We start from the raw sequence: 27,332 nt of genomic DNA, 5'->3' as shown, positions 1-27,332 counted from the left end.
CCTTCCCTCTGTTGTGCTCCACGGCCCAGACTTGGTGAACCTAAGGACACTTGGCAGATGCAGTGATTTGGCACTTGCTGTCCCAAAGAAGCAGAATGTGTGCTCAGAACTATGCAGAATTGGATGGGGGCGTGACTAAAGACAAACACAGACCACATTCCATCCCACGGTACAGAACAGGACAGGTGAGAGAGCACATGGGTCACAAAGGAGACTCAGCAGCAAGTTGACTGCCAACCAAAAGTTCTGGAAGCACGAGAAGGGCTGAAGGCGAAGTCTGTGGACTAACAGAGGGGTCAAGTCCTCATCTGCTTAACAAAAGGCTGGGGAGACCTGTGGCTTCCATTTATAAGAACCCCTGACTCTAAGGCCTCACACCGCCTCCAAATATCTACTCCACAGCAGGCCAGAGCCACAGCTGTTCTGCTCTGTTTTAAAAGTAGCAAAGATACAAAAAACAAAACAAAAAAACAAAACAAAACAAAACAAACCTAAAAAACAAAACTAAACAGGCATGGCAAAGCCAACTGAAAGACAGAGCAAGCCACAGATGGGATTTTCAGGAAGGAACACGAGAAGGAGGGTTAGGGTGACAAGCTGTCAAATGAGAAGTCTCCACAGAGGAGCTCATTGTTTCCTGGGAGTGGCAGAATGGAGGAAGGGTAAAAATTTGCTCCACTCCCCACCCCCCCAAAGAAAACACCTAACTCAAGCAACAACACCAACAGTGGCTAAACAGGCATGGGTGCCTGAAACTCCTTCCACAGGACGCAGGTTTCACTACTAAAGCGAGGCTTTCTTCAGCTGCCAAGTGTCTCCCTGGCAGTCAGAGACACCTTCAGCTGGCCCTCACCCTGAGGCACATGCTGAATAAATGCTCGCTATTGTTACCTGTGGGCTCTAAAGACCTGCCACGATTTGGTGTGTTTCAGTTTACTGCTTAAGACTCTGCAGAGTGTACACACCTTGGAACATTGGTGCAACAAAGCCGCAAAGACCTAGTGTTTAAAGATGCCTCACAGAGGAGTCACCCTTGCGCTAGTAACCAGAGCAGCAGCCGCCTCAAGGGAATGGGCTGTGTTTCTAACACCGCTCTGCTCTCAGACGCCTCACTCCATAGAGGCATGTGGCTCTTTGTTTGTTGGACATACTTTTAAATTTTTTACTTTAGTGTTTTGTTATATGTACATACGTTTATATGTATGTATTTATTTATTTTTGTTTTTTTCAAGACAGGGTTTCTCTGTGTTACTCTGGCTGTCCTGGAACTCATCCTATAGACTAGGTTGGCCTTGAACACACAGATCTGCCTGCCTCTGCCTCTAAAGGTATGACCACACCTGGCTGCCGGGTTTTATTTTTATTTATTTACTGTGTGAGGCTGTTGGTGTGTGCCAGGGAGGGAAGGATGAATTGTGTCCTGCTCTGTCAACACCCTGTCTTATTCCTTTGAGATAGGGAGCTCTCCCAAATCTGGAGCTAGCCCAGCAACAGGCAAGCCCAGCAATGGGCAAGCCCAGCAGTCCTCCTGCCTGTTGCTCAGACCTAGTGTTACAGGTGTGCACAGCCACACAAGGCTTTTACTGTGGTACCTGGGGTGTGAACTCAGATCCTCAGGCCCTTTACCCACTCAGCCATTTCCTCACCCCAAAATATGTACCTTTAAACTGCATATGTGAAAACCCTTGTCCATGAACATCAAGCAGATGGCTACCCTGAGTGCTGCTGGGAGCAGAAGGCTAGGCATGTATAGATAACCCAGTACAATCTAGTTAGCTACAGACTTGGCCTAGACTCAAAGTCGCCTCTGTGATGTAATATTAGGAATATTTATTATTTAGTGTATGTATGTGGGGTTGGGGGAGGTCAAAGGAGAGAGTGTGGGGGCCTGTTCTCTCCCTCCACCTCGTGGATCCAGGTAACTGATCCAAACTGTCAGGCTCTGCAACAAGCAATTTGCCTGCTGAGCCACCATGTTGGCCCATGGCCTTTCAGTTTCACAGTAACAGTGTTTCCTGACCAGGCCTAGGCAGCCCAGTTGGTTCACTTGTAATTGCAATTAGATGATGAGCGAGGGACTTAAGTTTTAAAGACTTAAGTTTTAAGTCCCTTGCCCATCATCTAATTGCAATTACAAGCACAACATTTGACTCATTTCTCTCTTCCCTCCCGCCCTCCCATTCACGCTGGAAATAAGTTGTGAAACAAACCAAACCTGTCCCAGCTTAATACAAACAAACATGGCACCGCCTGATTTTAATGGCACCCCATGGATGTTTCACTAGAAAGGAATCCTTTTAAATGCAAGCAATGTGTTCAGTCCCTTTAAAGACATTAACAAACAACCAAACAACCACGCTTACAATGAATCCCAAACACTATGCTTAGACAAAAAAAAAAAAAAAAAAGAATGAAAGAAAGAAAGAAAGAAAGAAAGAAAGAAAGAAAAGAAAACCAAATGGCCATTAAACTCATAAGCCCTGCATCCCACAAGCACACGCAAAACATCCCAAGTTCAAGTTACCAGAGTGGCTACACCCCTTTTACAGCCTCCAGCCTTGATGGCCCCGCCCCAGGAACTCCACTTGCTCTTGCTAAGCCAAGGAGACAAAAGGAAAGATGCCACTCCACCTAAATACAAGAACCCTCATGGTGAAGTTTCTGGGACCTAAAAGTAGGCGTCAACGTTCTAATCCTTTTTCTTTTGTAACGTGAGCCTTTCCATGACAGAAACCTGTGTTCCATAACAACCGTCCAGATCCCTTCCCAGAGCGGCTGGACTATCACAGCATACAGTCCAACCCTACAGCTCTTACATGGATAGGATGCCGTGCCTCTGTCTGTCCTTGCCCCTGCCCTAGCTCCTCAGCCTAAGGCCCTGCATGGAAGGCAAGAAATGGGAGGAAGTGAACTAGAAAGAGATAAAAAGTGTGTTGCCACTGGTGTGTCACACACAGAGAAGGATCACAGCATGGAAAGATGCAATTCCATTGGTGAGCGAGCAGCCTGGTCACATACCGAGACTACACAGCCTCCTGCTAGAGGTCTGACAGCAAAGCACCAGGGGCTTTGCAGCCTTAAGCCATGGGAGACACAACACACAAAGCACACCAGGCTCTCTGCAAGCATTTCCCTGGTATGGCCCACTCCAGGAGCATGGCCCATGCTTGACTGACTTCTTCCTGTGCCATTCTGGTTGTCATCAGAGCCACTCCCCAGCTGCTGCTAGATAACCTTCCTTGGTGCTGTCCAGAATCTCTAAACTCCCGGGCAATAGCTCTTTGGTTTATAATTTCCACTCCTCTGCAGCAGATTATCATCTAATATAAACTCTTTGTTTAGCAGCTAAAGTGTTTTTCTAGAGTAATTTCTCTGCAATGCTGTCCTATCGGCAATAAGAGCTTCAAACAATACCCGGCCCAGAGTGTTTGCTATCCAGCTCAGGGTCGAGCACTGGTCTCGCAGGTGCCTGGTTTCACCAAGCTGCACACAGGCTCCGAAGCAGGTTAAGCACCTGTATGGTGTATGGTGTACGGTTCTGGGTGGGGCGTGAGCAGGGCAAGGCACACCAGCACAGCACTGCCCGGGACAGTCACCCAAACAGTTTGGTTCTCCCGCTAACTTCTCTTCCCACTATTCCTTTTTAGATCTCTAGGTTTCTCCTGCTTCCTAATCAAATCTCAATGCTGCTGTAAATGTAAACCCGTAATTAAGGCTTATGAGCCAAAACAGATAAGAGTAGATGCTAAGCCAGGAGCTCCAGCAGAACCACAATTCTTCCCTCCAGTTAGGACTACTGCAGAAGAGAGACCCTGATTGGAAATGTCAGCCTCCACATTCCACGTGTAAAGTAAGGTGCACAGTCTCCCTCGACAGGGCGATGCTATCCTTAAGATCTTAGGCTACTCCACAGATGTCCATTTACCACGTGACCTATGTGAGCTGCAGTCCTAGTGATGTAACCTGGAACCCCAGAACTGGAGTTAGAAGTCTGCAGCTAGCCATGTTAGTAGCCTCAGTCACTAGCTGGATGAAGTCTGGCTCCTGCAGGGTGGAAGGAACCTGCCTGCACAAGGGGACTGTCCATGCAGGCGAGCATGCCATGTACCCACCTTGTTCTACACTTGAACTTTACCGCCTGTCCTCTCTTCTCTGGGTGAGAGCCCCCTCGTATCTTACCCTATAAATCCTACGTTAGCGTCTTGCCTATCTTTTCAGGTCCAAATGCAGGTGCTGCCTCTTCCTGTCGAACTTATACTCAGCAGCCCAGCTTGGTTACATGGTGTTCAGGAAGAAATTGGGGCTCCTACCTCCTGGAAAATCAATGGCTGAATTGTAACCTGTCTGTAGACTTCTGAGCCTCTAAAAGATGCCCAGCTGCCAATGAATGTCTGCACTACACAGCTGGCCTGGGACTTGCTATGTAAACCAGTCTGGCTTCCAACTCAAAAGGTTTACCTGTCTCAGCCTCCTGAATGCTGGGATAAAAGGAAGGTATGTACTACCACACCCGGACGTTCCTAGTTTTCAAAGTAACTTCTCTTTCTGCTGCTCCTTTAAACATGGACAGCTCTCCCCTCGATGCTTCCTTCCGTGGCTCCAGCAGTCCCTGCTTGCACCCATGACCTGCATGTGCAGAGGCGCCAGTGTGAGTTGAGTCCAGGCTGGAGCAGTGTTTTCCCAAGCACTGCATGAGCCATGAGCCAAGACATTCGTGATTTGCCTTTGTTTGTTCTCAAAACAGTGACATCAAAGTGAGAGGCAGAAGCCTATATATAGGAGCGTACATAGGTATAGGACCCAAGAGGGTACTGGGTGACACTTCTGGATTTACTCATACTGGTATGCCACAGAGTATAAGTGTTACCATTAGAAATCAGAGCAAAAGAGTTCCACACATTGTCCAGCAAAATGGATGTCTGTGGGAGAGAATCAGAAATTAACATATTGCTGGGTTAGGGTATAGCTTGCCTAGCATGAAACCCTGGGTTTAATCCTTAGCACTACTAAGAAAACAATGAATTAATTAAAAAACCAAGTGAGAACAAGAAAGGGAGCCACTTAGGACGGTAGATACTTGCATAAAATAAGTAAGTAAACAAAACACCCGACTGTACAGGATTCTGCACGAACACCTACTCACTCTAGTTACCTCGAGGCATTAATTACTTTAAGCTTGAAAACAGAGGAAGGGACTTGGCTGGGGAAAGCTAAGAATCTGCTTGCTGAATCCCAACCCAGGCTTAGAACTGAGGTCTGGTGTCAGCTTCAAAAGGGAGTAGCTTCATTAAGAAATGGCACACCACCATGTCCAGGGAGTAGGAGAGGGCTGAGTGTGGGTTCTGAATTGTGTGCAGGAGGGCGCCACTCTGCCTGCCTCCCTGTTTTAAGTAGACTGAAGACTCTCCTCGGAGAGTATTTGTCTCTGGTGTAAGTACCTGTCAGCCTGCAGCACACAGCCCGCTGTCCCTGTTTTCTCAGCCCTGTTACTCCTACCCTCGAGAGTGACACATCATACAAACAAAGCACCCTGCCCATATGCAGGTCCTTCCAGCCAAGAGCTCCCAGACTCCGACAAGTGCTTATTAATCCTGGCCACACCCAACAGACAGCAGAACTGGCCCCGTCCGCCTTTTGCTTTTTCAGTGGTAGCAAAGGTGCAAAACAAAAACAACAACAAAAACAAAAACAAAAAAACAACAACAAAAAAACCTACAACCAACCAAACCAAAAGCACAAAAGCCAAAACTGAGCTAGGGCCTTCCATAGGTCTCACACGAGTCAGAACAGAGTGCTTAGCGCTTTACCAGTAGCTAACCGCGTCACTCCCCGGCTTTCCAGTGTGAAGCAGGAAGCAACTCTCAGGGGCCTGAGACCAGAAGCACCCAGAGAGCATGGCCATCTCCTCTAACAGGGCTTCTTAGAAGCCATGTGCTAAGTCCTATTGCAGTTTTAAATTTCCACACAACTGAGACAAACATTCAGGAAGTGGCAGCAGCCCCTCTAAAACTTCACCTGGTACCCAGCTCTGGATGGAGCAGCTAGCTGACGATTGCATGGAGTGGTGTGGGCTGGCAGGAGAACTGTCACAGCATTGGCGCTTCCTATAGACTGTCTCCTGTAGTGGAAGCGTGTGATTGTGCCTAAGATACAACCATCATGGACAGGAGACAGAACAAACTTCATTCACCTGACTCTCAAGAACCTCTCAGTATTTGATATCTCTCTCTCTTCCTCCCCCTCTCTCCCACCTCCCCCTTCCCTCCCCTCCCCCTCCCTCTCCCCCTCTTTCTTTTTTTGAGATAGGTTCCTACTATGTAGTTCTGGCTGGCCTGAAACTCTCTATGTAGAGGAGACTGACTTGGGACTCATAGTGATCCCCCTGCCTCTGCCCCATGAGAACTAGGATTAAAGGTGTGTACCACCGCTGACTGGCAAAACTCTAAAAATTTTAATGAAGAGAATGGAGAGACCACTGTGGGAAGGGAGTTGCAACTTAAGAATACCCTTGCTTGTCCCTACAGGGGTCGGAAAGTCCCAGAGAATCATGCAAGTGACCCTCTGAATCTGACACCTCGTGCACTGCACGAGGGAAAAGCAACTTCTATTGCTGTTTGGTAACTGCTTGCAACGTGGATTTAGCCTCTGTGCAGGAACCTGCCTGGCTGGAGGGATGCTGTGGCACTAATCCGTCCGTCATCCGTGCAGGAGGGAGGGGAAGGTGCAGATGCTACTGTGCAGATGAGGAAGTAAAGGCAGATAGATGAATGAGGGCCTGGGTGGGACTGGGGATCAGACAGGAGGCACTGGCAGGTGACAGCTCAGCCTGGAGGGTTCACATGTGTGTTGAGGGATGACAAGAAGCAGCTTTGGAGGAGGGTGGGACCTGAGAGGAGAGTTGCATAACATCTAGGAGGGAAAGAAAGGTAGAACTGCGAAGCAGATCGGCTGTGAAATCTTGAAGCTCCTCCCAGTTTTTAGACAGCTGGAAGGGGCGAGACACACCCTGGACGTTATGACATACCTTTGCCTCATCATTGATGTCCCACGTGAAGGAAATGGCGTTATAAGCTATCTCCTCAATGTTGCTGATAGTGTTGAAGCTTTCTTTGTAGTCAGCTATGTGAACAACCAACAAGAAAAAGAAAGTCATGATGGTTAGTTTCAGGGTGAGCTCGTGGCAGGTCTACAAATACTCAGTTCTCTACATCATCCTACGGATGACTTAAGTGAGGATTTTGCTGGAATGAAGGAAGTTGAAAAATAAAGGAGGAAAAAAAATAAATAATCACAAAAATCTTAAGTTGAGGCAAGCTTAGATAGAGTTAATTCCGTATCGCTGGGTCAACATTAGGAAGTTTTAGTCTAAAAAGTTTAATCAATGGTCCCAATATCTCAAAACGTGTCTATGGAACCAAGACAAGAACTCGGTTCTTCTAAGCTGGGTGGGGAGGCACAACTTTATAATCCAGAAATTTGGAGGCCGAAGCAGTTAGAATTTGCTGTGAATTAAATGATAGCATGGCTATGGAGTAAGTTTGAGCCCAGCCTGTGCTAGACGGAAAGATTTTGTCACAACAAATTCAGCTCTTCTTATTCTTACAAAAAAGAGAGCCCGAAAGTTTAAAAAGCCACCTGGGATGAAGGTGATGGTGGTGGGTAAGACTGGAAACCGACCAGAAGGGAACAGAGGTGCTGTAGAGTTGTACCCTGGGCATCCATCACTGGGCTATTGCAGATCAACAGGATGAGCAAGCTAGCTCAGGGTATAGCTGAGAAGGGATTTCTTTTGGTCCATTTGGAAATCTCTTTGTCATTATCTCTACATAAAAGCCAGGTAATGAGCTAAAGAAGACATTATGCCTCTCAAAATGTGCAGACTGGGTGGGGAATGGAGCTCTGTGTGCTTGCCTGCCATGTGGGAAGTCCTGGGTTCCACCCCTGGAACAGCAGAGAAGGCCGAAACGTAGGCTGAAAGTGGGACACTCTTATGCTAGCTGGCTAATGTTCCTGGCTACAGAGTCACATGGCAAACCTCTGCCTGGGCACGGGCCCCGTGGAGGAAGTAAGGACAGAGCCCTGATTCCAAGAGCCACAGGACACTGCCTGGAACACATCTGAGGCTGGCATCAAAACTCAAATGCTTTCGGCAGGAAGTTCATTATTGCCAAAAGTAATTGGTTTTGGCAAGCTGGGCACTGGCGCCTGGTGGGCTTCTGGGCCACTCACCAATGTCAATGCACCTCTGTTTGGCCGTGTGCTGACGGGAGTGCCAGTACTTCCAGTGTCTCAGCTGGTCTTCTCTGCTTTTGTCTTCAGCAAAAACCACCATGATCACACTCTGGGAATGAGAAGGAGGTACAGCATAAGGACCCCAGCGGGCGAGCAGCTTCAGGGAAAGACCCTTGTTGTTAGATCACAGAGTTAAGGCTTAAAGCAAGGCTGTGGGGGACTCGGGAGATTGCACAGTGGGTAAGGACCCTTGCTGCTCTCCCAAAGGACCCGAGGAACCCAGTGGCCTCCAAGGACATCAGTACTCATGCTCAAACACTCAGAGACACAGGAAGAAAAGTAAGAATAATCCTTAAAAACAAAGCACGCAGCACAGCCTGGCACTTTCCCGCCTTTATTCAGTTACAAACACCTGGACCGAGCAGGGCCGGGAGTCACGTGACAAGGCTGTCTGGAGGACAGAGTCAGGCGTGGAACTTACTCGAACTTTGCTGATAGGGTGGTGAATCCCTTCATTGCTGCTTCCTTCCTTTAAGGTGACAGGATAGAACTGGCCTTTATTCAGGTATGTCATAGTGCTGTCCCCTTGCTTCTGCCGCAGTGACTTGGAGGCTTCCAGGGTATACTCAAAGTTGTTCCTAGAGGACCAAGAAGCAACAGGTCTGGCCTAGTCTTTTGGAAACTTCCTGGACACTTTAGGGCAGTCCTAAAGTGCTATGGTGTGTGTGTGGGTTGGGGGGGGGTGTCCTGAGACAGGAGACCACCAGCAAAACATCCACCTGCTTGTGCCACATCAGAAGTAGCACTTGCCCCGTCTCCTGCCCCGGGTCCATCCCCCCCCCCCACACACAATCACTTGATAAGCAGGATCCTAAACCCAAGGGCCTAGTGACTGGAACCTCAGTGGGCTACAAAATACTGATTACAAGTTCTGATATAATATTATCAATTAGACATCTGGACACTTGGGCTATAAGAATGATATCAGGAACTGGGCAGGCGGTGGAAGGGACCTCATGGGGCTTGTTGCCAATCTGGAATCTGTGGAGCCAAGGCTGCAAACAGGGACTGAGAGTCCTGATCCAGCCATTTAGCTGCCAACACACTCTTGTTGTGTCGGCCTGCATGCACTCTGTCTCTACGCAGGCCCTCCCCAACTGCCTATGTTCCCTGTTACTTTACACAGCCACTCAGAGCCTGCCTACCCTGGAGACTGGCCAATTATACCCACTTGCTTATGCCTTATCTGTGGACCCCTTTTCATTATGACATCAAAGCTGGATAGTCAAAAACCTATGGAGAGGCCACAGAATCTAAAATAATTACTATCTGACATGTCATTGAGAAGCCTGCCAGCTTTATCACAAACCCTAATGCTTGTGAGTCTGTGAATCGTGTACTTTGGGACATGCTTATAAAGGAAGTCTAAACACATCAAATGAAAAAATGGAATCCTGGACTTTAAAAAAAAACTTGAGTTGTTTTTTTTATTTCTCATGAACCTAGAAAGTGCTCCTATTTCCAGAGTATGGTGCAATTTTACAAAGCTAAAACCAAGTTGCCAGGTCAAGGGAAAAATTTACATTTGTTTATTTGATCATTAACAAGGACAATAAAGTTCTCTGTCCACTACATTTACCCCTGTCAGCTATGTGCACGTTTTTGGGAGCAGAAGGGTCCACAGCGATCTAACTTAGTCTCCACCCCTCCCTTCAGATTCCGTCCCTCAACGCCACAGAAGGGAACCAAGGAAGGAAGAAGTATCAACCAACACCAGGAGCTGAGGAGAGCGAAAACCAGAAGCCCAAGCTGAATCACCACATCCAGTGTCCCCTGCCCAAGACAAGGCTACAGCTGGCGGAGTCACAGGAGGGCGAAAGCGCACCAAAGCCACCTCAGATTTGTCAAGACCGATACACCAAAGAGAGAAATGACCAGAGATGCCGAAAATCCAAAAGTCAAACAAAAAGACAACTATTACCCAGAAACATTGTCAAAGACATAGTCCTCTGAATTCATGCCCGGCATCCGAAGGCTGAGTTCCGAGGGGAAGAAAACCTGAAATATCAACCAAGTGAGCCTGGAGCATTTAACTATCGCCATGGTTACTAATGTCCGGGGGGCTCATTTCTAAACAAAAATCCTAAATCTATTTTAAAAAATTAAATTAAAAACAAAGTAATTATCAGCCAGGCAGTGGTGGCACATGCCTTTAATCTCAGCACTCAGGAGGCAGAGGCAGGAAGATCTCTGTGAGTTTGACACCAGCCTGGTCCATATAGTGAGTTCTAGAACAGCCAGGGCCTATGTAGACAAAACTCTGTCTTAAAGAACAAAACAAAACAAAACCCATAAATAAATAAATAAATAAATAAATAAACAAACAAACAAATAAATGAAAAAAATAGATAAAATAAAAAGTAAATGTCTAATTTTACATACTATTCATCTGTATCTACACACACACACACACACACACACACACACACACACACACACACACACACACACACTCCGGAGATGCACTCTTTCTCTTTCCTTATCTTTCCCATATCACATGTTGGGAGTCTAGAATCTGCAGCCAAAATACAAGGGCCATGAGTCAAGTCTGCACGAGGACTGGACAAGCCTGCTACCCTTCCTGGGGAGTGTCGGTTTCTACACCTAAAGGACTCTGCAATGCATTAAGTACGGCTTCCAACACCCTACGTGCATGACCAGACCCTTAGAGCTCTGCAGAACTCATCTGTAAAGTCTACAGGGTAGATGTGCCAAGGACCACCTCTCGATCCGATTCTGGATCACGCCACTAATCGGGCAGCACCCAGCAGGCACATGACAGAGCTGCCACGTTAGCTAGCTCCAGGAGCTTGCCTGGGTCTAAGATGAAAGCTGAAGAAAAACTATGAGGATGCACTGGAGTCAGTGGAAGATTACGCACGGGCTCCGTTTTTCTCTCTCTCCCCTGCAAATCTCTTAGCAGAAACCATAATTGTTAACTCAGCTGTTGGTAAGATTACCCATGTGCCCTTGATGATAATTTTTGGATTTGTAGGTTTAGCTTACAAATTATACCTACAGGCCTTTCTCTTAAAAAAAAAATCTTTTATTCCTGGTCCACTCATTCTGGGCTAAGTTTCAAGCTTACATAACCAGGAAAAGGTGGAACTCAATACTTAGACAAACATGCCGCTGTCTTAGGAAGATGTTTTTGTCTTTTGTACCTCCTGAACGCCCTCCTTGAAGGTCTCGGAGAAGGTGGAGTCTGGAGTCCTCCGCTGAGCATTGGGGGGCTGAGTGCCAGAGCTGAACTGATCAGTGCTGAGGCTCCGGTCAAAAACCACCACACGTTCGGTGGGCTCAGAGTGGTACACGGCTGGTGGGATTCCCACAGCAAAGCCGTGCGGCTGGATTTCTGTCTTGATGGAGTGGGTAGGCATGGTTGCTATGGAGACAGTGACTGTTGTATCGGGAGCTGTCAGATGGCCTCTCTTATCAATGCCCAGCTGGTTGCTATGGGGGAGGACGATGTTGAAGGGCACGTTTTTCAGCACTTGCACCCTGTTTTCTCCAGCAGAAATGAGGGGCTGCTCCGTCACATTTGGTATGCTGTTTCTTCAGGAAAGAAGAAAGGACATTGTAGTTTCAACCTTGATGATACGGTTGAGCAGATCTTGGGGCTCAAACCCAGGGCTTTATACATACTCAGCATATGCTCTAGGATAGATAAACCCACACCCTGATGATCTGGGCTCCCCACAATAGCAATACACTTGACAGAAGTCAACTAGGTAGAAAATGGAGTATGGGCTCATTCCTGGTCAAGACATCAGTCAAGCAAACCCAAAAGCAAAAGCTTTTCATGCTCTGAAATGCGGGGACCCAGAGCTCTCCTCCAGGACTCCTCCCAGCCCCTGACACAGATCCTCGTATTTTATTATAAACCTGAAATTTTAAGTGCAACTCATCAGTTGGATTAGAACCACAGATCCTGGAGCAAGATCATCTGAGTTCAAATTTTGCGTCAGCTTGAGCAAGCTATTTTGTCTCTCAGGACTCCATTCTAATCTATGAAAAGGAAAAACAATTGGTCCCTGCTTGCATTTCTGTTGCTCTGATAAAACATGACAACCAAAAGTAGCGTGGAGGAGGAGAGGCCCACAGGTCACACAGTTCATCATCAAGGAGAACCATGTCAGGAACTCAAGGAACCCATGGAGGAACACTGCTTACTGGCCTGCTTCCACTCACCCAGCTACCTTTCTTATATAGCCCAGGTCTGCCTGCCTAAGGATGGCACCACCCACAGTGGGCTGAGCCCTCCTACATCAATCAACTACCAGCTAAATGCCTGCCCTAGAAACATGCCAGTAGGCCACTCTGCTGGAGGCAATTCCTCAGCTGAGTTTCCCTCTGCCTAGGAAGGTTTGTCTAGGTTTGCATCAAGCTGACAAAAACTAACCAGTGCAGTAGGTGTCTGTCCTCTCAGATGGGTGCTGAGGATGGAATTTGGGGAACAACACGCACCACACAAGTAAGCATCACTTTCTAATAGAGATACTGTCGTTCCTAAGGAAAACTCATTATCATACTTTATCAATAGATGTTTTATAGAAAACGAATTGTGGTTTAATATTTGGGTAATATGCATGATTAGTTTTAAAAATATTCATTATTATTTTGCGTGTGTTTGTGTATACCTTTGCGTACACATGTGTGTACTTGCATATGTGTGTGTGTACATGCACATGCACAAGTGTGATGTATGTGGCAGCCCACTGAGGTCAGAAGGCAAGTCTGTGGAGAGTGCTATCCTTTTCCCTTTAGCTGGGTCTCACAGAAAGAACCCAGGCTAGCATGGCCTTTACCTGCTCTGCTGTCTCCCCAGCCCCAAATGTGGAGGCTCTTTAAACATTTGTTTGCTTTGTCTCTTTTCCCTGATACTGGGATGGAATCCAGAGCCTTATCCATGCTTAGAAGTGTTCTATCACCAAACTTCTGTGGTCCTCGACTGTGTTTCTAAAGGCCCCTGAAATATTACAAACCGAAGGAACATAAAGGAACAAAACAATGGTGGTTTTACCCATCTCAAGATCAGCAAAACTTATTCAAACCCTGAACTGTAAATCCACTCCTTCTGATTGATCCTAATGAAAATGTCAGGAAGCTGAGTCAGGAGGACTCGAAGCCCCAGGACAACCAGGACAACTTGGGACAAAGAACCAAAGGTTTCACTGAGGCTCTGTCATTGTAAAAGACTAGACATGGCTGCAAAAATAAGTACATTTTGAGTCTGTTTCAGGACACTCCAGCAAAAGGACATAAAATAAAATATGAAATAATTTGACTGTTAAGAAAGAGAGAAAAAGCCGGGCATGGTGGCGCATGCCTTTAATCCCAGCACTTGGGAGGCAGAGGCAGGTGGATTTCTGAGTTCGAGGCCAGCCTGGTCTACAGAGTGAGTTCCAGGACAGTCAGGGCTACACAGAGAAACCCTGTCTCGAAAACCAAAAAGAAAAAAAAAAGAAAGAGAGAAAAATTTCAACGGTACAGCTGTTGAGCCTGGCAATGCATATATGCTGGTGTCTACCATTTCTCCTATTTTTTGTGCTTGAGAAGATTCATAATAAAAAGTAAAGAAATAGATAAAATCTATAAGCCACGGGCCAAAAATAATTATTAAGATTTAAATAACAATATGGAAAATATTTATGAAACAAATTAAGTGGAATAGATGCATACTTCCAAAAACTATCTGCAATTGACTACAACCACAGTAAAGAGATGATTGTCCGGAATGTGGAATATGAATCGTCACTCACTCCTTACGTCAGTTTCTGTCATTCTCCCCAACCCAAGACGGAGTCTAGCTACATAGCTCAGGCTGGCCTTGAACTCCTGCTTCAGACTCCCTCGGATTACAGGTACAGGCTACCATGCCTGGCTGTTTTAGTCTTCATTACTAATAGGACATGGGTCAATTTGGGGCTGGCGAGATGGTTCAGTGGGTAAAGGTGCTTGCCCCCAAGACTGACGACTTGTGTTCCATGCCTGGAAGCCACTTAGTGGCAAGGGGGACCTTCCTGTAAGCGATTCTCTGACTATTGCATGTGCACCTTGGTATGCACAAACAGATTTATGCTCACAAATAAAATGAGTGTAAAATGTGCCTTTTAAAAACATTTCACAGCCATACGGTTGAGTCTTAATTAATGTATGAAAGCTGTGACCTAAATATTTAAAAGGCGCCTTCAAGAGGAGTTCAGACATTAATTCCTTGAGTTTTTAACTAAGACAACTATTCCAGAGCCCCTGGCACTTCACTTCTCTTGTTTTTTGCAGATCTGGGATTGAACCTAGCACCCTGCTTCGCACGGGCAACTGCTCCGTCATCAAGCTGCACGCCAAGCCTTGCTTTGTCTCCAACAGGCTCCCCCAAGAGTCCAGGCTAGAACTCCTGAGCCTCCTGCTTCTACCTCCCAGGTGCTGCGGTTACAGGCATGTGCCACCACACCCAGGTGGTTTTGTTTTGTTTTGTTTTGTTTTGAAGATACATCCCTGGTCTCATCTCCTGTTAGAGGGTCTCAATGCAGATGAGCAAACACTCCAGGCTTTTATTAAAACCTCCCTCCGGACCAGTAGAGGTTGGTGCTCATGTTTTCTGGGAAGGGGAACACAGACTAAATAAACATAACTTCTCAGAGGCAAATCAGCAACAGAATCTGACCCTGAGGTGACAGAGGTCCCTCTACGGTCTCACCCACCAGGAGCTTCCCGGGTCTGCTTGGCAAAGCCCTGCCTCTTCACTTGTCATCACCTGTCTGCTGCTGTGCTGCTGTAGGGAGCACTCACCTTTTGCTGTGCTCTGGCTCTGGGTGCTCTCCCTCGGGCTTTACGGCTGATGACCGGCGCTCTCTGGGGACCTAAAGTGTCAACATCAATGAGAGGGACTCAGTCCTTATTCAGGGGAGAAGCCTTCTTCACCTGAAGAAGAAACCTTTCATTTCTCAGGATGCTCTTTGGTTCACTCATCTCCTGACTACCTGCTGAGCCCTGGGCAACATCTGCCCTCAAGGAGCCAACAGTCTGATCACCACAGCAACCGGTAAAGAGCAACTGCCAAATAGACTTGTGGGATCACAAACTTACTTTATAGTGGGAGTAAAGATTTCTTTCTTCTTTAAAATTTAAGGTATGTATTTTGGTTTTTTCATGTATGAATGTTTGGCCTGTACCTATGTCTGTATACCACATGTGTGAATGGTGCCCAGGGTCAGAAGAATGCATCGGATACCCTGGAACTGCAGTTAGAGATGGCTTTGAGTCACCATGTGGGTGCTGGGAACTGAACCAGGGTCCTCTGAAAGAGCAGCCAATGCTCCTAAATGCTGGGCCATCTCTCTGGCTCCATTCCACTCCTTGTCTGACTCCCCTTTTCTTTGCCCCAGAGCTGAAAAGCTGGAAAAATGACACTGGTACACCGTGACATTAACCCAGCTGAGACATGGTCCAAACAGGCACACACGTATTGCTGAGATGTGTACAGTGTTTTGCCATGCAAGAATTCTTTCATATTTCACCATTAACAACAAAATAAAGATGGCTCATTGGTTAAGAGTGCACAATGCCCTTGCACAGGAGTTTGGGACCTGACACTCACAGTAGGCAGCTCACAACTCTAGCTCCAGGGAATCCAACTTCTTCCAGTTTCTGTACTCATGTACAGAAACGTGCCTATACATCCTCATATGCATACACATAACTAAAATTACATAGACCTTTGTTAAAAAAGATAACACCAAGTACTCTTGGATTGACTAGCAATCTGTTTAAAGCACTGCTAGTTATCAAGTAATAACAACTGATGCCTAGGACCAACCAGTTCAAATGGCCATCCCTGGGCGTCTGCTGCTGGACAACGCCAAAGAGAAGGTGAACGCAGGCCACACCCCAGCACTGGTCTGTGGCTGAAACCCTAACTGAATGCATCCGAGCCGCTGGGCTTGAGAGTCAAAAGTGACACACAGGCTGGCCTTACATCCTATGCCCAGTATGATACAGGTCACCAGTGAGTGGCAACTGAATTACTAGAATTCCATTAAGAACCATCAGGCAGAACGGTATAAAAAACCCACACATGGTGCACTTGAGAGTGAAGGCTAATTCAGCTGTCTAGCAACAGGCAAGAAAATGTATTCTGCGGGCTGGAGAGATGGCTCAGTGGTTAAGAGCACTGACTGCTCTTCCAAAGGTCCTGAGTTCAATTCCCAGCAGCCACATGGTGACTCACAACCATCTGTAACGGGATCTGATGCCCTCTTCAGGTGTGTGTCTGAAGACAGCAACAGTGTACTCATATAAATAAAATAAATCTTTAGAAAAAAGAAAATGTATTCTGATCTTAGAACCAGGTCCCAGAATTGCAAAAGTGTGTGTTTCCCCCAGCGGCTCCCAAGGCTTTGTAAAAGCAGCTACAGAAAAGGCGGTCACACTGATCACTCAGAAGGGGAGAGCACAGGTCAGTCAGCAACAACCCTTCCCATGACACCCGAAACCAAGTCTGTTAAAATACTCAAACTGGGGGAGACAGGCTACTACCTCCTTTTATTAGCAGCGTCTCCTTCAGCGAGGGCCAGAGCAGCTGTTTAAAAACCACCCTTTGATTCTATGATCGTAGATGCTCAGCTTTGAACCACCAAAAGCCGGGGGACTCGTTAAACTATTTATAGTCACTAGAGAAGCAAGCATCCTGACATTCCACCAGCAAATGACTGTTTTATAGGCTGCTGAATCAGGTGCGTCTGAGCATGGCGTTCGCAGCTGTAAAGAGCCCGCAGCCTACCTTGTAGTAGTCATAGAGCAGGCCCAGCGCAGCCGCGCTGTCTTCGTCTCCGTTGATGCTCATCATCGCTTTGGTTGCCGCAGTGAGAGGGTTTTCCAGGAACGACTTCCAGGCTTCATCCTCACTGGTATAGGAGCGCCGCTGTGGGTAGAGGGCTTCATTCTGAAGTACCAGCACGGGCCTTTTGCTTCAGAGGAAGAAATTAAAAAGTTAAATCCATACTTCCTACAGCCAGACAGCTTAGAAGCTGTATAAAAACAAAACCCATAAAACCAAAAAAAAAAAAAAAAAAAACCAAAACAACAAAAACCAACACCCAAAACCAAGCTAAATAAACAGTTCTTTGACATTCCTCTAAAATAGGACACACGGCCCTGTGCCAGAGCAACTGCTTAGCATGAGCAAAGCACTGGGCTCCATCTCCTGTATCAGAGTCAATTAAATACCAACAGCTTCTGAAGGTCTGTCTGAAGGAAACGCAATAAAGTTAGTGAAATGGCGTCCACACTCCTCTTAAAGATAATTTTGGAATAAATACAAAAACATTCAGAAAATTCAGATTTGGTTTACAAAACACTTTTTCTAAAGGCGTATTTTAAATCACCCTGTGTCACGATAGCTACATCAGTAGCCTTAGCTTTAGTAAGTCAGATGAAGACAGGCTCAGAAGGCAAGGCAGAAGGAAGCCCCCCCCCCCCCCCCCCCCCGTCAGAAACACTGAGATAATACTACCTGTCAAAATCCAAAACTAGTCCCAAGAAGACACGGGGCTATTTACATATTTATAACAGCACATACGGGATACAGCGAGGCATGGATACAGTTTAATCACACTCAAGCAGGCTGCGACATGTGACTTCCCCCTTCCCCAGCCAGGGCCATGTCTTTAAACAGCTCCTTCCGAGAAACAGGGGCAGGAGGAAGGGACGGAAAGCAAAAGGGAGATTTCACTTAATCCTTCAGGGTATATGAGAAAGTTAGAAGACTTCTGTTACCAGCAGAAGGAGACTGGAATGTAGCCAACGGGGCCTATAAATCAGTAAAGCCGCCTAATCTTCTGGCATGGGAGTGAACTGCTCATCTTAGAGATAAACACTCAGCCTACAACAGACGAAGGCACAGGATGAAAATCGGCCTTTAAGAAAAACAGTGGACAGTTAGGATTTTAAAATCTTTACATGGGCCCAGGGAAGATGGCTCAGAGGTAAAGGCACTTGCTCATGAGTCTGATGGCCTGAGGGTCCATCCCTGGGACCTACATAGTGGAAGAAGAGAACAGATCCCTTCAAGTTGTTCTCTGATTCTTAAAGACACACACACACACACACAGAGAGAGCAAATTAATCACTTAAAAGTCTTCATTGGCTGGTAAGATAGTTCAGCTGATAAAGGTATCTGAGTTAAATTTTTAAAACCCACATGGTTGATAGAAAGGCCTTGCTACAAGTTGTCCTCTGATGTGTGTGTGTGTGTGTGTGTGTGTGTGTGTGTGTGTGTGTGTGTGAGAGAGAGAGAGAGAGAGAGAGAGAGAGAGAGAGAGAGAGAGAGAGGGAGAGAGGGAGAGGGAGGGAGAGGGAGGGAGGGAGAATATGTTGGGAGGGTGAAGGGAGTGCCAACACCAACTCATAAAATAAAATAAATAAAATGTAAAAAACCTTTACTAGGCTTTAGGATTAGAGGGCCTGGCTAAGGTGTTGTGCACGTGACTTCTCTGCTCTGGGTGAGGGGGCTTCCTGGGCTTAATCTCCAGTGCTCCCTTCCCCCCAAAATAAATACAATCTTTATTAGTTTTTCACACCAGGCAAGGACCATTTCACATTAACAGCGCAGTTTGTGGGAAAAATCCAGAAAACGAATGGTGAATTTAGTGGCGCTTTACAGAAGGTTTAATTTAAATAATCCAAGCAAAGTCTACTGATTCCAGAACCTGGAAATGTCAACAGTCTCAACAACTGTCCAGCCGGTACTGTTTAATAAGTCAATAGAAAGAAAAAACGGAACATTGACTTCAGCAAGACGAGGCAGTACTTTTGTGTGTGTGAGGGAACAAGAACGGAGGTGTCTGGAACTTATCTGAATTATGGCTGTCCTGGCCCAGGTCTCGTTGCAACACACGAATGAAATATGTAAATGGCCTGGAGGTGACCTACCTTTTCTAAAAGTGAGTGGAGAAAGTCTGATTATCTTCTCAAGTAATCAACAAAGGTTAGGGCTTGGCAGTCACCCAAATCCTTCAAAAACAGATATAGGTTTAGAAGAAGAAAAAAAAGGACATCTTTGAAAAGGGGAGGAAAAAAGACGAGTCTGAGGGCTTACATCTGGAAGCAGCTTATTATTTTGAAACATAAAAAGAATCAAGAAGGCTTATCTTTATAAATCTCAAGTTTTATCCGAAGAAAGCAATACACAACCTAGCATTCCCCGCAAGCAAGCCTTTGGGTCCTGAGGCCGATAGAGATGGCGGTTCCGGTTCCGTGGTGAGAGTCTCTGGTGTACTGCTGAGCTATTATTAATAGTCTAATAGCCACTTCCAGAAGACTCTGACAGCAGTTGGCTCGCTCAACAGTCGTAATGCTAGTTTTTCAAGCTTCCCTTCTCCCATCCCATCCAACATTGGTACAAGCATCAGAAAATAAATATTTTCCAAGTGGCTTTATGTCTGCAATTACCCTGAAGGCATTTTATATTTCCAAAGTATGCCTAAGGCCAAGAGGCTGGCACTGGGACTTTTGCCTAGTCAGTAAGTAGAGAAATAAACACATGAACAATTGCAGCCCACTTCTTCAAGAAGAGCAAGTTGTTGCTCCGGCCCTGAAGGTTCATGGGTGTTTTCAAATGAGCCTCAGACCTTCAAGAGTTATAGGTCAGGATTCTAAAAGGAAAGCCGAGCACTACCTGAACTTCATTTTCTACAAGACAAGATTAATCTCTTACTGATTCCACACTCAGCTAACCTTCATCAGAAAACAAGCATGAGAAAAATCCACCCTTAACAAGTTAACTATGAAACCAATTCTTCACTCCAGATTTACTGAGCCGAGATAAGACAGACTTGATCTTTCAGAACATCTTCATATTTATAGAAAAGTTGCGAGTAAAATCGAGAACTGCCCCCACACAAGTCCTGCCAACGTCTGATCACATCTTACATCATCACTGAACATTTCTCGCTGCTTTCTTATGTCCCAAACTCTAAAAAGCAATCCCGATTCGACAGTGGTCTCTAACTTTATCACCCTGCGTGCAGTTTCTTCCTCTTGATATTCCCAAACGGCAAAAATAGTCTTCTGTAATTACCATCGGTGATGCAAGGGCCCAAGAACACCCACAGCAGATTTCTCACACAGCAGCCGGAGTGAAGAAAACGCGCGGGCAGCGGACACTTCAACCTTCCCCTAGATCTCTCGCTCCGGCAGCTCCGCAGGTGACAGGAGGCTGCCCAGGGTCCACCCGTCCCCACCGGTCCATGAGCGCGGGGCCCGGGAGCCCGGGAGCCCTTAGACGACAGGCCGAGTGTCCCCCCCCACCCCCTAGCCTCGCCCCACCCAGCCTGTCCTCCCAGCTCCCGGAACCCGCGCCGTCGCCGCGGCAGGTGCGGTGGCCCCCGGGCCCTGGCCGGACTCGCGCCCGCGCCTCACTCACTTGTCGTACTCCTGTGTCATCGCGCTCGCTCGCCGCTGCCGGGCCGCAGAACTGGACTTTCGGGTTGGGACAGTACACCCGATCCGGGGGGAGGAGGCGGCGGCGGGCGGCGCGCGGCGGCAGGCGGTGGGTCCGGAGCGGCGGCCCCGACGGGTTGGGTTCGCTTTTCTCGCTCTGAGCCGGCTCGGCGCGGGCTGCGCGCACTGGGCGCTGGGCTCGGCCTCCCATTGGCTGGCGGAGCTCCGGCCCAAGGCGGAGCTTCTGGAACTGGGAGGAGGGAGCTCCTCCTGATTGGTGAGATGGAGCTCTGGGGAGGAGCCTGGGGGCGGACCGGAGGGCGGGGGCCACGCGGTGCTCGGCGGTGCTCAGCGGCGCTGGGGAGCTTGCGCGCGGCTGGCCCCGGTGGCGCCGGCCGGTAGTGCCGCCGGCGCCGAGAGGCTTCGGCGCACACCCGCGTGGGCGCGTTTCACCTTCCAGTTCTCTCTCGCGGTCAGTTCTCCGGCCCCAAGGCCTCTGCCTGGGAAATACCTAGGGAATTTCTTTGCAGCTGTGCAGGTTTGGAGGTTTCCTTCTGGTTCATCTCTCAGTGCCCACCATGTGACAGTCGCCAATCTGCACAGCCTCTTAATAACCCACGTTTCCCCGGCCAGCGGTCCCTGTTTATTGGGCACCTATCAAGTGTCAAAAGCATCACTCTAAGACACCTTCCCAAGCCCCAGAGGTCCCCACCAGCCTCCTGAGGGCATCTGAACTTGCTTGGCTCTTCATCTGCCCAGCGCTATATTTGGACTTTAGCATCCTCAACCCCTACCTACTACCTGTGTGGTCTTTCTGTTTGGCCAGCTCCAGATTGGCTTCCACTTTTTCCTCCCATATCCTAACCCCTTTTTAAACCATTTTCCTATGGGTCGGTTTCTTTAACCTCAGCCTCAGGCCTACAACAGTAGAGACAGGGACCTAGACAGAGAGGACAAGGCAGAGACAGAGCAGGCAAATTTTCCTGCCTCCTAGAGCGTCCTACTTTGAGAGTCACGGTGACTCCTTTGGTGTGCGGAGAGAGATGGCACTCTTTGCAGGTGGATGGGGAAAGTAGAGTGGAGCTCTCTGGGTTTAAAGATGTAGATGGCGAGGGGGTGGGCATAAGGGTGAAGGCACAGCTATAGACCGTGATAGAGGAGACACGAGTGTGTCCACTGAGGAGCTAGGAAAGCAGTGTGGCCAGAGAGTAACTGGGCACTGGTGCAAACTGTAGAGCCCCGCGGGTTTCTGTAAGGCCTTAAGTGAGGAAGCTTTGAAGGACTTGCGGTAGGGCATAGACAGACTTCACTCGTGTTTTCAAATAATCTGGTCACTGAATGGTAGGGAATCAGCAGGAGGCAATTTCAAAAGAGACAAGCAAAAGATAAATAGTAGCCAGAAGCATGACCCGGGGTGATGGGACACTGAGAAGGGTTTGAATTCTAGATGCCTCTGTGTTCAAACGAACAGGATTCTCTGAGACCCAAAGGGCAGGTTAGAGAGCACCTCTGACAGATGGTGTGCAGACAATCCCAGGACTCAGGAGTTGAGGCAGGAGGCTCTCCAGTTCCAGGCCAGGCCCAAAGTGAAACTTTGACAACAGCAACCAAAGTCATTCTTGTTCAGAACGACCAGAGGTTTCAGCTGAGCAGCTGGATAGAGTGACTGCTGCCTCTGAGATGGCGAGGGACAGCAGACATAGCAGTTTATAAGTGGGCAAGGGTCCTGTTTAGGATGTGCTAAGTTTAAAATTCATTTTCCTTCTGAGTACATGAGTCACGCAGATGGATACTAGACTGGAGTTCCAGTGGGAGATCTGGACCAAAAATTGACCTCTGGGCAAGATCATCCTGAGGGAAGAATTCAAAGCCTTGAAATGGCTGAAGCCCTAAGGCAGGGAGGAGCCCCTGGGTCCTGGAGCCTCCAACATCAAAGGCTCAGAGGGAGAAGAGCCAGGAGAGCAGAGAGGGCAGTCAGGTGAGCTGGGAGGCCACTGAGAGATGATGGACCAGGGAGACAGGTGTGTTCTTGCTAAGGGCTGACCATGCCTTTGTCCTGTGCTAGCTGCCTCTCACCTCCCAACCCTGTGTTCTCAGTTCTCTGAGGTGCTAGCGCTCTAGTCAGTAACCACAGACATGATGCTCAGAGCGGTTTCCAGCCTCTGTGCTCAGCCCTGGGGCAACTCTGGGGCCTGGGGCCTGTTCTTTCTTTACTTGATAGTTTCAAATTTAAGAAAATTATATATGTATGCATACACACATAAGCACAAATGCACACCAACACAGACATGTCTCCATACTCTTGCCAGGGTGGCCCTTCCTAAAACACCATCCTATGTCATCCCCAATAAAGCCTTCCCTTCCCAAGTCAGCTGATATCCTGGAGGTTGGCAGACACCACTTTGCTCAGACACCACAGACTTGGGAGCACTTCCACACCCCTATCTGGCCTTCCCGAGCCTTGGCCCAGTGAGCCATCCACAATGCTGACAGCATAGTTCCAGCACGTTTACCATGCCCTGTTTGCCATGTCTGAGATCTTATGTGAGCTTTCCCAGAGAAGGCATTGTTTTGTCAGTGCTGGGTCCCCAGCACTGGTGTGTATATGAAAAATTTCCTGGAGACAGTTATCAAATGGCACAGTTTTCTGTAGGCCCCCAAGACCCTGGATTTGTCTCATTGGCCTATCTGTAGGGCTAAGTTAAATGACCCTCTAGTATTGAGGACATCCAGGAGCAAGTGTCTGACATATGGTAGGTGACAAATATACAGGTCTAATGAAGACAGGCTAAGCCATAAAATCAGAAACAGAACAGGAAGGTCCACTGGTATTAGATCATAGCTATAGTAATTTAAAATATAGGCCTTAGGTATGGTGGTATACAGATGTAGTTCCAGCACTTGGGGGGTGGAAGCAGTTGTTCTTATCTAGATAGAGTCTCAGGCCAACCTGGACTACAGGAAACCCTGTAACAAAACAAACACTGAAAAAAAATAGGTCTTGTAAGTAAACTTCAAGATAGTTTTATTTTGTTTATTTCTAATGTACTCTGAAATTCAAGTCCACATCTGTGAGCTGTTAGCATTATGTCTTTATTTTTATTATAAATTATTTACTCGTAGGTATTGGGGGTTCATGTGGGAGCACGAACTGCAGCATGTGTGTGTCGATGAAAGGACAACTCGTGGGAGTCAGTTCTCTCCTCCCATCATAGGGGCTCCAGGGATCGAATTCAGGTCCTCAGGTTTGGTGACAAGCTCCCATACCCACTGTGCCATCCTGAAGGCCCTTATTTATACATTAACATTATTTCTAATCATAGAAAGTAATACATACAGTTCAAGATAAATAAACTAAAGAAACAAGTAAGGAAGGGAAGAAAGACATTTAAGCAATAGAGAAGAGCTAGGGTTCAAACAGGCTGTTTCACCCACCATCCCCAATGTCCTGAGAGAATGGTAACTATTGTGTGTATAGTTCCAGATTTCTCTATGTGATTGCAAGCATATGTCTTAGCATTTTGCTAAGACAACTTATCACTTCTTACGGTTTCCAATTTTCATGTCGTTGTGGTGAAATCTGTATTTCTTTGATTTGGTGTGTGTCAGAGGCTAGTGGTGAGTAGTGAGTTTTCTCTGAGCTTTTCACAATCACAAACATTCACAATAAACATCCTCCCGAGCACATTTTTGTATGCTAGGCCAAGTATGGTCATAGGATGGATTCCTAGAATTGGAGTTGCAATTTTAAAATTAACGTTCTTACTCTTTTATGTCTGCGTGTGTGTGTGTGTGTGTGTGTGTGTGTGTGTGTTTGTGTACACGAGCACAGATGCTAAGGTACATGCATGGCGATCAGCCGACATTATGAAGTTAGTTCTCTCCTTCTGCCTTTATTTGGGTTCCAGGGATGAAACTCAGGTTTGCAGGCCTGTGCAGCAAGCTCCTCCCGCCATTGATCTAGCTGACAGCAGCCCACAGGTGGACTGTTTTAGATCTTTACAGACTTTACTGTTTCTTAGTTACGAGTAGAGCTTATCTTTTAGGAGGGCCTTCTTAAACTTAAGAATGGGATAGCGCTGTTGGTTTCTGCTTTGTTTTTCTGAGATAGAATCTGGTGGTTGTATGGCCCTGACTGGTCTCAGTCTTTCCCGCCTCAGGCTTCTGAGTAGCTGAGTCCAGGCATGTAGCAGTACACCCAGCTGCCTCCTTCTAGTTATTTATTTTGTGGGAATGTGCTTGTTGCTTTTTGCTCTTTTTGGCTTTTTGTTTTTGTTTTTTGGGACTCACTTTGTAGATCAGGCTGACCTCGAACTCACAGAGATCTGCCTGCCTCTGCCTCCCCAGTGCTGAGATCAAAGGCGTGTGCCACCACTACCCTAATGTGGCTTGATTTTTTTTTTTAGGCAGGGTCTCATTGTATACCCCTTAAACTCATGTTTCTCCTGTCATAGGCTCCTCAGGAGCTGGGGTTATGGAAATGTCACAGCACACCCAGTCAATGGCACTGTTTTGAAAAGAAGATTGTGTCCTAAGCATGGGTGTCAGAGTAGGGGACTCCACTGGACCTCTCCCAACTCAGTGCAGATTGTATGGTAACAACAAAGTCTGAAAACACTGCGTCACGGTTGGCTGCACATTGAGAGGGTCTTGGCACACATGTTCCTCCTGGCTAGTGGTTTGCTCACAACACAGTTTCTTTTCTCTGGGCCTCAGTAAAAGAAAACTCTTGGACAGGTCATGTGTCCCATCCCTGTGTCCCAGGGCTATAAGATTGGCTGCTGCGACCAGAAGCACCCTGGCTATTGCAGTTCCTTTCCCATCTGCCCCCAACATGCTTCTTAATTGATACCCCAGTTGAAAGCTTCCAGCACACTGTATTCTTATTACTGTGTCCTCTGGGCATGTGTTGAGTTTTAGCATCTTTTCCTGGCTTTAAAGGCCAACTTGCTATGCCACTAGAATTACTCCCAGGGTTCTGCTCACTGTCCCTCATTAGAGATCACAGCTCAGGCTGCTCTGCACTCTCATAAGTTCAGTTCCACACGACTATGAGAGACCAGGATTCAAATCCTAGGTCAGCATCTCCTTCTGTCTTGAGCAGGCTGCACCCTCATGGTCCTCAGTCTCCATTTGGAACGTGAGGGAAGTAGTTTTGAGTGTTGTGGGTTAACTGGAATGATGGATTTCGAGAATTCCCCACAGTGGAGGCTGTGTGTGAGAGAGTGTGACATCAGTGCAGAAGTGAGGCTATTTGGGAGAAGGAAGTGATCCAGAGAGGGGACAGTAGGGGGGAGCTGGCATTGAAGGAAAGCCGAGTGACACAATGTATGAGAAGGTTACAATGAAGCCCGCACTTGCTTTAAACATCAATAAAGATACAGTTAATCTTAAAAATCTCACATTGCCTGACACATGGGCATTTAAAGATGGTTTCTATCTCCTCTAAAGATCCTGAGCCGGCTGGAGTGTAGCACAATAGTAGAGCTTGCCCAGAAAGTGCCAGGGCTGGCATTCAGTCTCCCGAGTACTCTCTCTGCACTCCAACAACACAAACATTGTAAGAGCAGGAACCTATGGACTTAGTCCTTGGGAATGCCACCCTTTGCCTCTGAAGGCCATTTGCGGGGTTCACTGCCTTCAGTGATTTTAGGCCAGATGGAAAGGCAGGTAAGGAAGGGACAGCTCAAGCGGCCCAATAAGAATGGCAGAGCCTCTGTGCCAGATCTCTACCTGCCCCACCCAGCTCACCGTCTCAGACCTCTGCCAGCCAGAGATGAAGGACTTTCCACTCCGGGGAGCAGGGTGTGGGAGGCAACGGAGTTTGACTTTCCCCACCTTCTCTAGCTTGAGATGTAGGAAGCTGCTTAACCTTTGAGTCCCCTGTGAGCAACCAGGCCACAATCACTATTATTATTAAAGTTTCAAAAGAAAAATATCACAAATTGCACATTGTGGGGTATGCCTGTAGTCCTACCACGTCAAAGGCTGGGGCAGGAGGTTTAGCAGGTCAGTGCTAGTATGAGCAGTACAGTAAGACCCTCACAAAGAAAACGAAAGAAAAGTTAGATGTCCTGTACAGTTTCAGGCACTTAATGAATATCAAACTTACAGCCTTCTGGAATTTTCCTTATAGCACAAGCTATTTAGAGGACAAAAACTTTATCTCATTTTTTTTAAACTGTTAAGCATATTAACATCAGTGGTCATTGTTATTCAGGATGGTAATGACATTGGTCCTCCTTGGGGAGTATCAAGTGTCCCCAATCAGACACACCCAAGAACCTCAGAGCCTTAAAGCTGTTGGAGGTAGTTTGAGGCCATCTCTCATAGATGGAGAATTCGATGTAGAGAGATAATTAGTTTCAGAGTCTCAAAGCTGGAAAGTGCGAGGTGTGTACTTCAGCATCTTGTTCCCAACAACACATGTTCTAAGGTTTTGATGTTTCTGCCTGAGATTCCAAGATTAACCCATGTCCCCCATCGTAGAGCTGTCTGGACATGTTCAACATGGAAGAGCTGCAGCTGGTACTTTCTGGTGACAGTATCTGGCTCTGTGGTTGTCCAAGCAGTCTCAAACCTTGAGACCACTCACTCAA

The 27,332-nt window shown here is 47.2% G+C and overlaps 1 protein-coding gene across 6 annotated transcripts in view; it reads right to left on the bottom strand.

The window, feature by feature from the left end:
* Grhl1 (grainyhead like transcription factor 1) overlaps positions 1-20,943 on the bottom strand; it is a 45,160-nt gene extending 24,217 nt beyond the window's left edge. Inside the window, exons 1-8 of one of the 6 annotated variants that reach the window (XM_006515016.4) lie at positions 20,717-20,943; positions 17,075-17,261; positions 15,085-15,155; positions 11,457-11,841; positions 10,214-10,290; positions 8,714-8,870; positions 8,230-8,341; positions 7,025-7,119 (exon numbers count right to left, since the gene is read on the bottom strand). In XM_006515016.4, the coding sequence (XP_006515079.1) occupies positions 7,025-7,119; positions 8,230-8,341; positions 8,714-8,870; positions 10,214-10,290; positions 11,457-11,841; positions 15,085-15,155; positions 17,075-17,261; positions 20,717-20,736 (1,104 nt within the window). In that variant the 5' untranslated portion in view covers positions 20,737-20,943. Of the gene's footprint in view, positions 1-7,024; positions 7,120-8,229; positions 8,342-8,713; positions 8,871-10,213; positions 10,291-11,456; positions 11,848-12,394; positions 12,457-15,084; positions 15,156-17,074; positions 17,262-20,371; positions 20,594-20,716 lie in introns of those variants that run through there. The other 5 variants (NM_001161406.1, XM_006515017.3, XM_030246622.1 and 2 more) reach the window with 5 other exon arrangements.
* Positions 20,944-27,332: the final 6,389 nt, after the last annotated feature.

This window comes from Mus musculus, chromosome 12 (genome assembly GCF_000001635.26).
Source record: "Mus musculus strain C57BL/6J chromosome 12, GRCm38.p6 C57BL/6J".
Classification (NCBI taxonomy): domain Eukaryota; kingdom Metazoa; phylum Chordata; class Mammalia; order Rodentia; family Muridae; genus Mus; species Mus musculus.
Note: the sequence above shows the minus strand (reverse complement) of the source record. Positions and strands in the feature narration are given on the sequence as shown.